The 15,738-nt window shown below is 38.6% G+C and overlaps 3 protein-coding genes across 6 annotated transcripts in view; 1 reads left to right on the top strand and 2 right to left on the bottom strand.

Moving 5' to 3' along the window:
* Positions 1 to 545: 545 nt before the first annotated feature.
* nmnat1 (nicotinamide nucleotide adenylyltransferase 1) lies at positions 546 to 8,408 on the bottom strand. Its single transcript, XM_071474969.1, has 9 exons — positions 8,272 to 8,408; positions 7,781 to 7,920; positions 6,421 to 6,604; positions 5,377 to 5,501; positions 4,035 to 4,433; positions 2,008 to 2,262; positions 1,493 to 1,671; positions 1,265 to 1,366; positions 546 to 1,159 (listed from the first exon to the last, which is right to left on the bottom strand). Exons 2-9 carry the CDS (start codon positions 7,893 to 7,895, stop codon positions 1,100 to 1,102), a joined length of 1,419 nt encoding a protein of 472 aa, XP_071331070.1. The 5' UTR covers positions 7,896 to 7,920; positions 8,272 to 8,408; the 3' UTR covers positions 546 to 1,099.
* A 39-nt stretch (positions 8,409 to 8,447) lies between these two features.
* On the top strand, positions 8,448 to 11,661 carry lzic (leucine zipper and CTNNBIP1 domain containing). Its single transcript, XM_071475932.1, has 7 exons — positions 8,448 to 8,586; positions 8,899 to 9,026; positions 9,207 to 9,342; positions 9,484 to 9,582; positions 9,732 to 9,827; positions 10,027 to 10,108; positions 10,199 to 11,661. The coding sequence occupies exons 2-7, from the start codon at positions 8,926 to 8,928 to the stop codon at positions 10,252 to 10,254; spliced, it is 570 nt and encodes a 189-aa protein (XP_071332033.1). The 5' UTR covers positions 8,448 to 8,586; positions 8,899 to 8,925; the 3' UTR covers positions 10,255 to 11,661.
* A 223-nt stretch (positions 11,662 to 11,884) lies between these two features.
* Positions 11,885 to 15,738, bottom strand: part of clstn1 (calsyntenin 1) — a 37,921-nt gene continuing 34,067 nt past the window's right edge. For all 4 annotated transcript variants that reach the window (XM_071475929.1, XM_071475930.1, XM_071475928.1 and 1 more), the window contains one exon: positions 11,885 to 15,361. In XM_071475929.1, coding sequence (XP_071332030.1) covers positions 15,167 to 15,361 — 195 coding nt within the window. In that variant the 3' untranslated portion in view covers positions 11,885 to 15,166. The remainder of the gene's footprint in view (positions 15,362 to 15,738) is intronic.

A 15,738-nucleotide genomic window follows, 5' to 3' on the forward strand; every position in this document is an offset into this window, starting at 1 on the left:
CCTGTTGTTGTACGTATACATTTAATATTCAAACAGTGTATATATATATATATATATATATACACAGTTTGAATCAGTCAAATGGTTTGCAGTGCTACTGTGCCGACTAGAAGCTAACTGCTCTAAATTAAATATTATCTATCTAATATCTTATTCTCCTTTAATACAATAAACAACACATCCTGTAGTTATAACTCAGTTATAACTCAGTTTGCATGAACAGTCAGTGAAGCACAAGGTCAGAAGAAGAGGTTTGAGTGGACTCTGTCGTGGTGCTGGGAGGTTAGTGCCAGATAAGGTACAGGTAGCAATATATGGCGAATTATCTACTGTACAATACTGTATGTAATTGTATTATACTGCAAATTTATTCATTGCAATCTCTGCCCCATCGTCACCCGTGGAATGAATGGTGACACATTCCCGATCTTTGAGTTAGAAAACCCAAGAGTATACAATCAGAAAAAATAAGTTAGTTCATTTTCTAAAGATAGAATGACAAAAAAGAGGCACTGAATAAGAAAATTATGCTGCTTGAGATTTATTTTTTTTTAATTATATAACGTTCACATAAAACCAAACAGTATTCCAAACATCTTGCACCTCACTGTTTGCTGTACATTGGATATAGATGCATCTACATGAATGAGAGATTTGAATTGTACAAATAGCTCCACCAAATGTCAGATGGATAGCACAAGCCAGTGAAAAGAAAATGTGCTTCAGATTTGAGTTATCAGACAAAAGAGATTTTAAACAAACAAAAAGTTATCACTTAACACAACCTGCATAGACACGCTTTTTTTCAGCCAGCTGAAAGGAGCAATAAACATGTTTGATACTAAGGCCAGCACCGGCAAACCACAGATCAGTGTAGGCCAGTGTCTGACAAAAGTAATGCAGTGATGCCATCTACTGGTGTAAATCTATAACCCTGAAAGAGCAGATATTTTCTCCTGAACTGGGTACTGAAGTCACATTACAGAGAAAATACCACAAACTAATGTTCAACTGTGGCTTTGTTGTTCAGGGTTTAGAGTGGTGGACGATGCTGTTGATCACAGAGTAACTTCTCCTGAAATACAACTTTAATTCTTCTTCACTCAGGCACATTCTTCTTATAGATCTGCTTGCAGATTTCTCCTTCACAGTACAACTCCTGAGGGTAATGGGTCACAGAAATGTAAAATAAATACAATGTTATAAAATGGCACAAGATATATAAATGTTTAAATATAATCAAATTGCCCGTTCATATTCTTACCAGATGTAGCTTGTCATCTTCAACCCAGTGAGCCCAACCCCGGTTCTTCCTCTCTCCAGTCTGTTCACACACCAGTTTATTCCCCTCCCATGTCACCAGTGACTGCACAGAAGGCATAGGAGACAAAACTGTTTTTGCGGCCCAAATAAAAGGTAAGAGACATCACATGACCTACAAAACACTTGCTGTCATTACATTTATTATCACTTTAAACACATTCATCCTCACCTTGACGTGTCTGTTGTCCAGTCCTTGGGTAAACTCCTCAAAGTCCTGGCCCGCTCTGAAGGAGATGGTGTAGTTACGGAAGGTGCTGACGGTTTTGATGATGTACTGGTCGCCGTGCTGCTCAATCACCTTCCTCAGCTTCAGCTTTAGAGCAATCTTTCGTAAATAAGGGCTGATACCTAGAATGGCAGAGAAGGGTTTTACCTGAATGTACAGAATACAAATCTAGGGGACTAATTCACCCACAGGCTACAAACACATTCCCTTTCTCACATAGTCCCATGCATACCATAAATAGCACTGGCACAACAGCACAGCCAAATGCTGGTTTTCCCCACAGTGGCAATGTATTTCATACCCTGTTCTCTGTTTAATGCTGTACAACGTTATATCTGCATGCATTTTACAGAACAATTGAGAGTTTGATAGCTAGAAATGCAAACATCTCTTTCAATGCAGGAGTAACATCAGAAGAGAATTGTGTTTGACTAAAGCAACACGCTTTAAGGACTTACCCAGTGCAATCATGTAGCCCTCTAAGTTGACATTGCTGATGATGTCCCATGTTCCACAGAGGCTGACAGGCATTTTGATGACCACTCTTTTTTCCTCTTTGTGTGTGAATAAAATGTGATCCTCAAGCTGCTGGGCTGATGAAGAGAGCTGAAGAGAGGCTGAGACAATGCTGCTTTGCAAGGGAGATATAAAGGTAGGTGTGCTCTTAATCTCATTTGCTGTCACCTGAGAACCTGTTGAGGATGAGGGCGGGACTCACATCAGCGCCAGGGTGTAGATGGGGAAGCCCGACATGTCAGACTGGTCCTACCATGCACTTCACTACTTCTTAAAACTGTGCCTCAGGTGTCACAGATTTATTGCCTGTACATGTACACAAAGGCCTTTGTTGACGTCAATGTTTGGAGAAAAGCTTTTCTGCTAAGGCTAAGTATAACCCTTTCCTGCTTAGTATTTTCTTTCCTTATCCCATCACATTACAAGAAGTAGTTAATAGATTTGCATACACAGTGTAAATATAGTAACTGAAAGGCTTTCTGCAATAAAACCCATCACACCTAAAGCTACAGATAAGCAACATACTGAAGCAAATAATATTCGTATTTAAATTCAAATGAAAATTATTTCCCAAATATGTTTTTATGTTGGGGCTAGTCCTTATTATTTTCAGTTGTGCAAATCTTAGCTATGGAATAAACATCTTCTGGCTTCAACGCAAACTGGGGTCAAACACCTGCTGTTTTTATGAAGAGGACCGTGGAAGGGGACTGTGTGAAAGTGGAACACCTTTCCCCACAGTGTAAAAAATAACATCGACATCGGTAGTTACTCTGACATGCAGCATGGAAGGTATTGACACAAGTCAAATTTCAAAGAAAATAAAACACTTGGAGCTTATCCAAACATTCATGTAGTTTTTCCTCCTTTTGACTTCAGCAACAAGCAGGTCAAAGTCTGGGTTGTTTTCCAGCCAACACTGTTACATGTGCATAAAGTCTGTCATGGGGACCTGACACAGACATTAATTGATAGGATAAACATGACCTCTGTGATGTACTGAGAAATAAACCGGTCAAATTACTTTGAATGGGACCTTTTAAATCTGAATAATATGTTCAAGTTTTTGATGTAATCTAATGCCATTACTTATAACAATAAAAGTCAATTAATTAGGCACCAACTCTGATACTAATGTGATGTAATCAGTTATACTTTCATGTCAACACACTGCTGTGAGTGAGGCTTTAGTTGGTTGCCATTTGAAATTTCAGTTGTTATCTTCTGTCAATGGTGATTACCTGAAAGATAAGTTCACATCCCCTGACAAGCAGCATTATAATCAATTCACGAAGGTGTCAATTTGGCACTTTCTTAACTGAGGATGTTAGCAGTTCCTTATATGTCTGACAATAGCATTGTAACAGGAGTGAAAAGATTGCAAGGTGGAAAACAAAGAAACAAAGTTTATTTCATTTCTAGTCAATACAAATCACACCTTCTTTTTCAAATCTGCAGCACTAAATAAAGACTTAAAAGCATGTATCCTACTTTTTGGCTTTTGCCTGAGGCAGTGCATTGAAATATCCTACTCTAGGTATAAAACATTTAATGAGTTGAGAATAGTGAAGCATGTGGGGCACAATGTGATATAGCAAGTGAGAAGATTAAAATGTATTTGTTCCTGATCTCATTTTCACGAAAAATTGTGAATTCCTAGTTAATTAACCACACACCAGATTTATATGACATTAAGATGACATCCAAGCCAGTTAAACTGCTACTAAGTTATTTTGTTCTTATCTTCCACACACAAGATACTTTTGAGCAGTAACTGTAACTAAATCACTTCACTCAGGAGAATCAATGAAGGCCTATCCTCTTAAAACACACACAACATTAGAGGAGACTACTGTGTAGAGTAGGCATTGGTGGAAGCATAAATAAACTGTAAAATTCACAGTAAACCTACAGCATTCAGTGTAGACAACTCACACTTCTGTTTTGCAGTTGCAGCAGTAAATCCCTTAGCTCGAGGAGGCACCTGTGTATCTCTGAAGCGGTGCTAGAACCACATCAGCATTTTTCTTCTCGCTCTCAGCACTGTAGAGGTCGCACTCTTGAATGTAGTGAACCACTGCGTCTGGCAGGAGATACCTGACACTCCGACCTCGGCGAAGCGCCCGGCGCACATGAGTGGCTGAGACCTCATTGGCCACCCACTCATGGACCACGTGGATGTTTTTGCGATACTTCCACAGCATGTCTGATTGGTGGATGAACTTGTGGGGGTCACTGCCACTGCGGGTGACGCAAATCAAACCGTAGCGACCCACAATCTCAGCGATATCCTCCTGCTTCCACAGATTGGGAACCCCAAAGGACTCCAGGACATCAGCCCCACATAGCAACATCAGCTGAGGGCTGTCTGAGCATAGAGAAACCAACTTATCAATAAACTGATTTGTATGTAGCATTTCTTAACAAAGGGAAAATAAATGGTTTAAAGGAAAAAAAAATGACAGTGAGATAAAAACAGACAGCGAGATCATTAAGACATAGGAGATTAAAAATTGAAGTTAGGAGAAGAGAATCTAAAATTGCAAGACTGAAAGGGTAAAATCATAAGACACAGAAAGTATTTATAAAAGCTTTTTTTTGTATTCTTTTTTTGTATAAAAGAATGACTTAAAAAGAGATGTTAGTAACCTGTCTAATTTCAATGTTTAGTTAAGTTATAATGGAGGTCAGTGCTCTCTGTAAGCAGGTAATGCTGGGAAACCACTTCAGTAGCTTCAAGTTGTTTACAGTTCTGCAACTAATCAGTGTTATGTAGACTCCGAAAAAAAAGCTATTGTAATTAAGTTTCAGTTATAGTTATGATTTTCATCTAATTTCCTCATGAGTCATTGTCTAATGTCAAATGAATACATGGCACACATGGACCATTTCCAAGCAGTGCAGCTACATGCTGGAGATTCACACAGTTAAAAATTCTTGTCACAACTGAGTCATGTTGTAAAATCAAGAAGTAAACTTGGACAACATGTTCAGTTTGTGTCTCTGATGCATGCATTGTTTTTTTTTTTCTTTCACCCCTGGAGGCTAATTTCTCACTGTCTTTCCTGTCATCTGACCGCAAGTGTTGTTATTGGGTGTCACCCACCATACAACAACACACCCTGAGTATCCACACCTTTAAATTGTCTTCTCTTATTAAGATGACTACATTGAACCATGAATACAGCAGAAGCAGGATGAGACTTGTTGCCCGTCTGAAATCAGGGACTGGAAAAGGGAGGAGGGTAAAAGAGAACAGAGAGAACAATATTTTAGTTACACAATACTGCACATAGCCATACATGACCCACCTCTCCTTTTCTGATGAGATGAACTTTCAAAATAATTCTCATCTAGCCGTCTCTTTTTGATGTGCTTGACTGTGTCCACATCATCGCTGTTCTGCTCTGCTGCAATTATTTCCTCATAGTGATGCCTACATGAATATAGACAAAATTAATGTAGCATCCAAATATCTAACCTATCAAAAAGCAGGTCAGGAGTGCAGGGTATATAGAGCTAATTGCATTACAATATGTCAGTTATTATCCTGCCAATACCCTTCTGGATTAGGCTTTAAGCAAATAAATTGCCTTTAACTCTGGAGTAAAAAGTCATTTTTGTGATGTCTTACATTAAATATATCCAATTTTTATCCTTAAATTAGTTCTATAATTTGTCGTACAAATTCTAAAATTATAAATGTACATTTTTTAATCAAAATTCAACTTTAATTTTGTCTTAATGTTTCCTTTGTTTACAACTTCCAATATGTTTTACTTACAGTGAATTTATTAAATACTTATTTGCAAAATTTAACATTTAGCATGATTAATATTTAAAAACACGCTCTGCGTCTTTACCAGCAATGCTTTAAGTCTGTTAGTCTGACTTCAATATTTTATTATAAGTCATTTCTATTGCTGCAGAAACCAAACTTTTCTCTGTTAAAATGATTGACAGCTTTGTGCTGTAACTACAAGGAGTCTGCACTGTATGTATGAACAGCGTAGATGACATGATACACCAGTTACTACAACGACTAGGACATTCGTTTGTTGACATTTGAGCCTACATAATGGCCTCATTAGTCATTTGCATTTAAGAATCACATCAGATCTTGCTTGAGGGTCTGCTTGTAAATCATTTGTTTAACTATCTACTGTTGTTATGTTAAGAGATATGATGAATTTGTGGCTTGAGGTGTCTTCACTGACAAAGAAGAATTACAGGAAAGCAGGAAACCGGATTCTGAAAGGCCTGTCAGAAAGTGCCTTAGATTCATTGGCAGATTTGCATGTCAAATAACAAGCACAGACACTGCCAATTAGAAGACATAAGAATTAGCAACATACCGAACAACTTTGGCTGTCTCCACCCACTCAGGCTGCAAACTCTCCCAGGAGTCTACTGTGATCCAGTCTGAGTTCTCTGCTGCCAATCTGGCCATCTCCAGACGGTGGGAGGCCTCAATCAAACCCTTCTTCTTATAGCCATCACCCACTGGAGAGATGATGCCTTTCACCACCCTGTACTGACCTTAGTCATAAGGGAAGGAGCATGATTAAACAACAGCACAGTGGATGCAGTTACACTAAAAGAAATAATTAAGGTTTATTATTTAAAGGGTTCGTTCATTCAAATGTACAATTTAACAGATTTTCTTACCTCTAATGGAACGTAGCCGAGGTGAAATATAACAATTTATACTCAAGGAAGTACTTGTGTGAAACTTCATCTTCATTTTCTAATACTTTATACTTTCACTGAATTATGTTTCAAGGGAAATATCGTACGTTTTACTACTTCATTTGTTTGACAGCTATAGTTACTAGTAACTTTTCAGATTAATATTTTACATCAGTTTGTAGTAGATTTTAGATCGGTTTGTAAAATATGATGCATTGTTATAGTTTAAAATACCTATCAGTACATAAAGTATGTTAATGCCCAACCTTGACCAGCAACAACAGTGTAATATTAATCTACTAAAATAATATACTGTATATAATAAATAACTCTGACAGGAGCCGTTCTGCACTTTTGCTTAGGTCAAATTGTGAATGCAGAACTTTTATTTGGAGTATTTGGTATTTGGACTGCATTCATATAGCACTTTTATCCAAAACATGTTTGTCTCTCCTTCACCCACTCATACATACACTCACAAACCTATGACAGCAAGCTAGCATGCAAAGTGCTAGCCTAATCAGTGAGAGCAATTTGGGGTTCAGTGTCTTCCTCGAGGACACTTTGACTCAGGGATTGAGCAACCAACAACCTGCTCTACCTTTTGAGCCACAGCTGCTTCTTTTAGGACTATTTCAACCCTTACACTTGTCCTGCTACTTTAAAAATGAATTAATATGACTGAATATTTATTACACTAGTGTTATCTGAACACGCTGATGATTTAGCCCAGGTTTAGAAATATAAGCCTTTGTATAGCCTCTCCCTCTAGTCCAAAACTATGGAGGTGAACTGAATTTCATTTGTGGTGCTCACAGCATTGAGAAATGGTTGTTGACTTTCTTTCAGTGCGAGGAGCACCATCAAAAGAGGATATCTCCAAAACTGAGCAAATAAAATGCACACTACCTGCTTGGCTGGGAATCATTGGAGGTGAGTGAGAAAGTGTGTTTTTGTGTAACCTGGGTGAACCCAAGAGACCCGGGGTGCGTTACTCTAAAAGATCAAATGTTCATTTCACTCAACCTGTGTCTTCCAGATGATCTCGAGCCAGTTCAAACATCCTCAGGTGCATATTGGTGATGGGGTTGAATGAGCCGCAGGCCAGTAGCACCACTGGGGTTATGTTGTGAGCCTCCATGCCTCATAGTGGAGCTGGGTATGCACTACACAACAACAGACATGGTGAGGAAAACAAAGACCGTAGTAAGCTAGTTGTCTTCGAGAGTCACATGTCAAAAACCACGCTGTTTCCCCGACCTTTAAGGGGGAGAGGGGGCTCTGTGCCGTCCACACCAGAGTGAATCACAAAAAGTTAAGAGGATAAAAACTATATGTCATGGCGTGTTAGCTTCATTTAACTTTAGCGCTGTGATTACATTTTGAACCGCAGCGACTGTTAGCTTCGTCTGTAAAAAGGCAACGCAAGTTTCACGGTTGCCACCAAGATGAACGCACAGGGCCAAGTCTGGACAACAAAGACATCTTTAAAATAATGCAGATACTCATTGAACTACCGTGAGAATTAGCGGCGGTCAGCTGCTCGGTAATGTGTCACCTGCTTCCTGTAGCACGGACGTAAAGGACTGCGCTAAAACTGATTGGTTGGGATCGAGCAGGAAGCCAACAGCCGCACCCACGTCCCTGAGCTACGTTCACAATCACAAACGTCTCGATAAACACTAAATATAAGCGCTTTTAAAAGTAGCTGTTGTTTACAGAGATCCAGTTGAATGGTTTAGTTAATTTTGTGGTACACTCAACAAGTTGATGCAAACATTTAAATTATCACAAGGCCGATTTTACGAACAACTGTTTACGAAGACAGTCCGGTGAGATGTTTTCTTTTAGCATACTAGCTAGCTATTCAGCTAACTAAACAACATTACTTGTTAAGACAAGGGGGTCTGGGCTTCAGGCAAATACATTCATCCACAGTTTGTAAATATAGTATGTCTAACTACATGTTGAACCGTTATGTTGTACTTCTAGCTCCAGCAACACCGGTCGTTGCTCATGAAGACGGTCCATAGATTGCATGCTAGGTTGACGTTAAAGTTGCCCAGTGGCACACTGGGGCTATAATTCCCATCCCGACCGAAGTCCGATTCCTGTCTTATCCTCTGTGTTTGCATTCTGCTTAGGTTGGAAACACTATTTAACCTAGAAGGATGGCTTCTCGCGGGAAATCAGAAACTGGAAAACTAAGGCAAAATATGGAAGAGCAGCTTGACAGATTGATGCAGCAGCTCCAGGATCTGGAGGAATGCAGGTGCAGTAAAGAGATATTCGTGAAATCCACACCAGGGTAGAGTCTCTTTACTGAATAAGAGTATTTGGCATTTTGCAGCTGGGAAGTAATGATCTAATCTATGTCAGAAAACACCATGTAGTATTCTTAGTATTTTCTCATATTCCTCTAAGCTTCTCATCATGTCTTTGTTTATTCCAGAGAAGAACTGGATGAGGAAGAGTATGAGGAGACTAAGAAGGAGACCCTGGAGCAGCTGAGTGAATTCAATGACTCTCTGAAGAAGATCATGACAGGAGACATGACACTTGTGGATGAACTCAGTGGGATGCAGTTGGTAAGAAAGATCAATAGATAGTGAGCAATTACTGTGTAATAAGGGCAACGTAAAGAGGTTATAGCATACAGAAGAGGTAACTTAAAATAATCTGGTATTAACAGTGATTTTTTTTTTTTCTGATATCAACGTCTTCATCAGGCAATCCAGGCTGCCATTAGCCAAGCGTTCAAAACTCCAGAGGTGATCCGTCTTTTTGCGAAGAAGCAGCCAGGACAACTGAGAACCAGACTAGCAGAGGTTTGCACGGCAATATTTAGAACGTGATCTTTTATTTCTATTTAATGCACAGCTGTAGAATTAACTCAACCACTCAATCATTCCTCAGTGTTTATCTGTGCATTGCCTGGTCTGAAAATTGTCCAACTGCTTTGTGCCATTCTGTGCAGATGGACCGAGATGTCATGGTGGGGAAACTGTCGCGGGACGTGTACACGCAGCAGAAAATGGAAATCCTCACTGCCTTGAGAAAACTGGGAGAGAAGGTGAGAAACGCTCGCGGCAGAGATGTGATGTTTTTCCATGGTTTGATGGATGATTCACTGGCTTGTGCTCCTCTGTCTAGATGAATTCTTAAAGCTGCACTGACTTATTTTAGTCATTTAAGTGACACCGGGCTGACAGTCCTGCCGCTACAACAGGCCTAACTCTCCCTTCCATTTTTGTTTCTGTCTGGTATGACAGCTTACTGCAGAGGATGAGACTTTTCTCATTGAAAATGCTACAGCTACCCTGAGCCAGTTTGAAAAAGTGACTGCAAACCTAGGTGAGAACATACATGATTTCGCACAAATGTTTTATTACACAAATTATTGGATGAATGTTCTCATTTATGTTGTTTTGCTTTCTTTTTCAGGGTCCGAAGACAAAATTATGGCGTTAGCAAGCTCTGGTGTGAAAACCAAAGCATAGAAATTCTACAAAAATGTTCCTTTTAACTCTGTGTCTTTGTTCTTACCAAGAAACAAATGTGCCAATTGATCATTGATTTTTGTAAATAATCGGTGCACTTCTATGTGCTGCTGTGGATGCTAACACTTTTTAATAGTATTATTTTATATCCCTCAACTTTTGTAAATGTCTTTTATTTGTCCAGATAAGTGTAAAATTGTAACATAGGTACGAGCATATTTTTGTTTAATATGAAGACATGTACACGAATGTAGAAGACAGTCCAGAGAATGAGAACTATTCTGTGCTGGATGTGTGCTGTATTTCTTGTTGGGTTGCTGTGTCCGTCTTAAAACTTGAGAATTCAAGTGGTATTTCTAAAACGTTGATTTGCTGTGTGAGTACCAAATATTCAAGATGTTGTTTTAACTCAACTGCAGTGTGTACAGGACTTTGGACAAAGTAACAGAAGTGCCACATGAAACAGAACTTTGAGTAAGTAAATGACATCAGATGCAGTGTGCATATAGTACAACTTGACAGTATTCAGCAGTTTGTAGATTTAAGCATGGCAAAGTCGTTGGTAAGTAAGTAGTTAGAAAAAGCAATTATGGCCCCTACTCAAGAGTTTCTGATCAGTCTGGCAACAGAATATGAACTTTTAAACCCCCTAAATTGGATTGGCATTTGGAAACTGTATTTCCAAATTTAGTATTAAGATGCTTAAAAACATGATCAGATAGGTTTTTAACCAGCATGACTGCAATGTGACAAGAAATCCACTTGATGGATTTGTTGCCATCTGTCCAACATTGTGCAGGTCTTGTGATGGTTTCGGCAGCCGTCTCATGAGAGTCATTCAGTTTGATGAATAGAGCTTGTGGTTGTTTAGCAGGCATAGAACAAGGTCACTTTACAGTGTGTTCATGGTGTCCTCACACTGCAAGATGATGGTGCCAGGGTTACAAAGGTAAAATAAAAACCCTTCTGACTTCTCTTCAATCACCAGTTATAAGTGTAATTGTTTAGTCTTAAAGAACACTCTGGAGGGGACAGTATGAAGAAGATTTTCACCTTTGAAAATGCTGAGAGGATCATCTTGAAAATGGGAAATAAAAGAACAGAATTTGTCATTACACAGAATTCAGCACACATTCAGGAACACACTTTAAGGACTATACGTTCTGTATATTTATTCTGTATATTGTCAGGTGTCTATTTTGTCCATCTTCTGTATATTATTGGATTATCAAGCATTTCAACCGTACTTTGACAACAGCAGTTTTAAATGGTAATGATTATATTTCATCTTCAAGTTTGGCTGTTTGAAGCTATGTAGAACTTAACATCACGTTTACAGCATCAGTCTGATTTTCAGCTTTGAAGCCGTTACTCTGAATGTGAGTAAAAACATCAGTAGCAAATGGAGTTTGTGTTGTATTTGTTTTGTTTTATCTGTGAAATTATGTGTGTAACATTTTACTTTTGGGCTTCAAAGAATTTTATTTTCAGCACCAGAGGGCACCAATGCTCCAGGTTTAAAACACTTTCAGAAGCACTACTCAGGGCATGTACCACCAGCAATGTGTTTACACTACTGATGTACTTCCAGTATGAGCAATGATGGAGGGAAAACACGAAGAGACAAAAGTTATACCCCATCTCATCATCCTTTATTTTGTTTGCGAGCAAGCATCAACTTCACTACAATTTGCCTTTCAATTGGTAGAAAAGTGAGAGCAGCTCCAACAAGCACAAAGGAAGCATCCAAACGTTCAAAAAACACTGTCACCTTCCATTTTGAGCAAATTTTAAAAAGAAAAGAAACAAAAAAATATATATCTGGAGTGTTGTGGACGTGTGAAACAGACAGTATGAGAATCAGTAGTGTATCACGTCTCCTTTCTCACTCCAGTCTCACAACCCCACATGGAACGTACACAAACTTGTGGTTCATGCAAAGTAAATTCCCCTTACATCTTAGTGTTATTACAGTATGGCTGCATTTCAGTTTGTTAGGCAGTGACATTCAATTCAACCAACTGACACTTAGCTCAGGGTCTGACCAGAAAGCATATAACCCAGAAAACTGGAGGTGGTGGAGTCACTGTGGAGGCTTGACCTCACAGCCAGTGTGCACATTATCAGTGACCCATGGTATTGTACTTTAAACTGTAGATGAAATGTGGACATTAGGTGTATGACATAATGAAACTGAGAACTTCGGAGTCGACAGGCTTAAACTCTTGTGAATTTCATGCTGCCCTCAAAATCATTTCTCGACAATTCAGGCGATAGGACACTGTTCAAAATTACCTTCCACTATACACAAATAGGTCAATTTACAGTATACCCATGTATGCTGCCAAAGCAATTTCATTATGTACTGTGCATCGTTTTTAAAGGTGGATTCCGTCAATATGATTTAGTACAATATCTATAGAAGATACAATATGGATCTACTTCCTCTACACATCAACATGGACACATGACATCTATGTGAAATGTTTGTCACTTTTAATAAAACTAGCGGTGGACTATTGTTACAACAAACTGAAAGAAAAATGTAATCCCCAGCTCTGTAAGAAATCTAGCATTAAACAAATAAAAATTTTATAAAAGCCACAAATAAAAGAGCATGGATTTTTGTTAGACCTGCTAATTTCGCTATGATCGAAAAAGGCAAAAGGCACTCCCATCTAAGTCGGCTCAGACCTTAACTCCTTTTCACAAGTCTGAGTCATCATGGAGGGGAGACTGTTCACTACGTTTCCACCACAGACCTCTAAAAATCATAAATTAATTAAACTTAAAAGTAAAACACAACTGTGCGACACAAATCCCCAAAAGTAGCCTGGAAACTGTCTCCAATGAGAGCCTTCATATGTTTCTGAACTGAAATTTGGCCTCTGAAAATAAATCTGCACACAAAATATGAGACTCACAATGCCAACATTTCTAATCTTGATAATGCCACATTCTGCTCACTGCAATGCCCCAAATCTTATCCGATTTAATTCATGTAGGTTTGAGAAATTTTGACATTTTACTTGGTACCCACAAACATGAGACAAACACTTAATAGTTATAACAATGTCAGAGGAGTGAGGAGTTTGGACACATTTTCCCAATCAATTGTATAAGCTTTATACTAATACCAGAAGGAAAAAAAGTTTACCAAATGTAAACAAATATCTTAGAACAACTCTACAGTACAGTTCCATGTACAATAAAATCTAGTGGTCTACTGCAAAAAAATATTTCATTTTAAAGATTCAAACAAGAAGAAGATGATTCATTTTTAAAGTACTTTCCTATTGGAAACTATGCAGACATGCCTTCAGTTGTATTTCCATGAACTACAATAAAGACAGTGCTTATTTTGCAATAAGAAACCATTTTAAAAATGCATCTAATATATGTTTTTTTATTATTTCAGGTTAAATAGCCGTGCCATAGAAAATAAATTCGCAACAGAGCAATCCTGAAAGTACTTTCATTTCTCTCCCCAAAAACAATGCCAGCTACTTCATTATTCAACCAGACTCCACTAAAGCTCTGTCGTAAACTTGCTTCTTCAGTAGTTTGAAGGGTTTTTTTCCTCCCTACTTCTGTCAGCACAGCAGGACTGGGAAAGACTTTTTTTCTTTTTAAAGCTGCTGAGGAAATCTCTCTTCTTGTCCAAATTCACTGGCAAAAATGTTTGTACCCATATTTCAAGATTATCAGCACTGCAGAACCTGCTGGTCTGGTGTTTGTACCGCTCCACACAAAATGAAATGTCGATTTGTACATTAGCGTTTCTCTGAGTATGATTACTCTGAACAAAAAGAAAATCCCATCTGTACAACAGTGAGATCTACAGGGAATGAAATACACGTGACGCCTGGAGTAGAGCATTGCCACCTGTGCAAGCAAAGCAAAGCATGTATGAAGCTGAAACTGTCAACCAGTCCTGCATACGAGAAAGTAAAAGAAATCATTTTCTTCTTTGCAAAAACCAAAAAAAAAAAAAGAAGTAGCGACAAAATAGACACCACTTTGTCATGGAAACCTCCGCTGAACAGTCCTGGGTTTCTCATTGTGAAGCAGACATTTTTGTACAAGCATGATGGAACAGCTTTTGCAGAAATTTTGCAACATGCTACAGCCTCTGTGACACAAATATTCTACATTACGTACTGCGTCATTTTAGATTGAGTAGGCCTTCACTAACACATAGACTAATTACATGGTTTCTTTATATTTACAAAATCTTTAAAAAGCAATTTATTTCTCTACACATAGGACTTGTTAAATATCGTCATGCACTAAAAGAAAAAAAAAAAAAGCGGTCTACTTGTTAAAAGCATCATTTTGTTTCACTGTGGACTACAAGTCAAGAAAACTTAAGTCAAAGCTATATGTGAGTTTAGCGGCAAACAAATCTAAAAGCATTAAGCAAGAATATACATCAGGGGAAAAAATAAAAATAAATTCTCCATTTGAACGCCTTATGTCTGAGAGAAAACAAAAAGTGCAGGGTTGGCTTCCTCACACAGTTCAAAACAAATGTAGGCCAAGTTTTCCTGGGAATTAAAATATAATAAATAAAAAAATAAACAGTAAAAATCAGCAATCCGGTGATGACTACACTACACTGAGTACCACCACTAAGGTAACGACAGGAAAACCTTGACCATATATATATGCTGAAGGGAATTCTTGTTTGTCTTTTTTGTACTTTTTTTTTTTTTTTTTTCTTTACATCATGGCTCCTTAGACATGAAACTGTGGGAGGAGAGGTGTGTGAAACAGTGACTATGAGGATCTGAGTAAGCGTGAGTAGGTGATGTGTGTGTTTGTGTGCATGTGTGTGTGAGCGAGAGCTTGTGTTAAGTATAATGTGTGTTTTTTGATGTGTGTGTGTGTGTGTATATATGTGTGTGTTGTTTTAGTAGGTGAGGGTGGAGTCATCCCATTCCAGCTGCTGCTGTCTGCTGGCCCCCTGCTGGTCCTCTGGCTCCCCGCCCTCCTCATCTTCGCTGCTCTCTGACTCAGCGCTCGTGATGTCATCTTCCTCCTCTCCATCCTCGCTCTCCTCCTCCTCTTCCTCCTCCTCCTCACTGCTGTGCTGGTCTTCGTACGTCTGCATTAGAGACAGAGGGGGGGAGGGGTTGTTTGTGGAGAGTCACTTTCTGAGACAAGAATCTATATTTGTAGTGATTTAAACAGCTGGTCAAGATTTTGTTGGTAATAAAAGTATTTTGAGCCATCAAACTTGTTTGAGTGTCTTGGCTTTTTTTCCCCATGTCATGATGATATATAAAATCAGATGTTAATTATTCTACAAATGTCTGTTGTTGAACTTGTGTTTAAACGAATTGTAACCTGTGCCAAACACCTGGCCCATCTCACATTTTACAAAACATGCCTCTCGTGGAAAAAACATTTACAAAAACAAAACTTAAAAAACAGTCACGACATTACTGCTTCGATAGGATTCCAACTATTTTTCGAGCTTTC

The sequence above is a fragment of the Trachinotus anak genome, unplaced genomic scaffold, assembly GCF_046630095.1.
Source record: "Trachinotus anak isolate AG129_WGS33_773 ecotype Australia unplaced genomic scaffold, CSIRO_AGI_Tana_v1 ptg000004l, whole genome shotgun sequence".
Taxonomy (NCBI): Eukaryota; Metazoa; Chordata; class Actinopteri; order Carangiformes; family Carangidae; genus Trachinotus; species Trachinotus anak.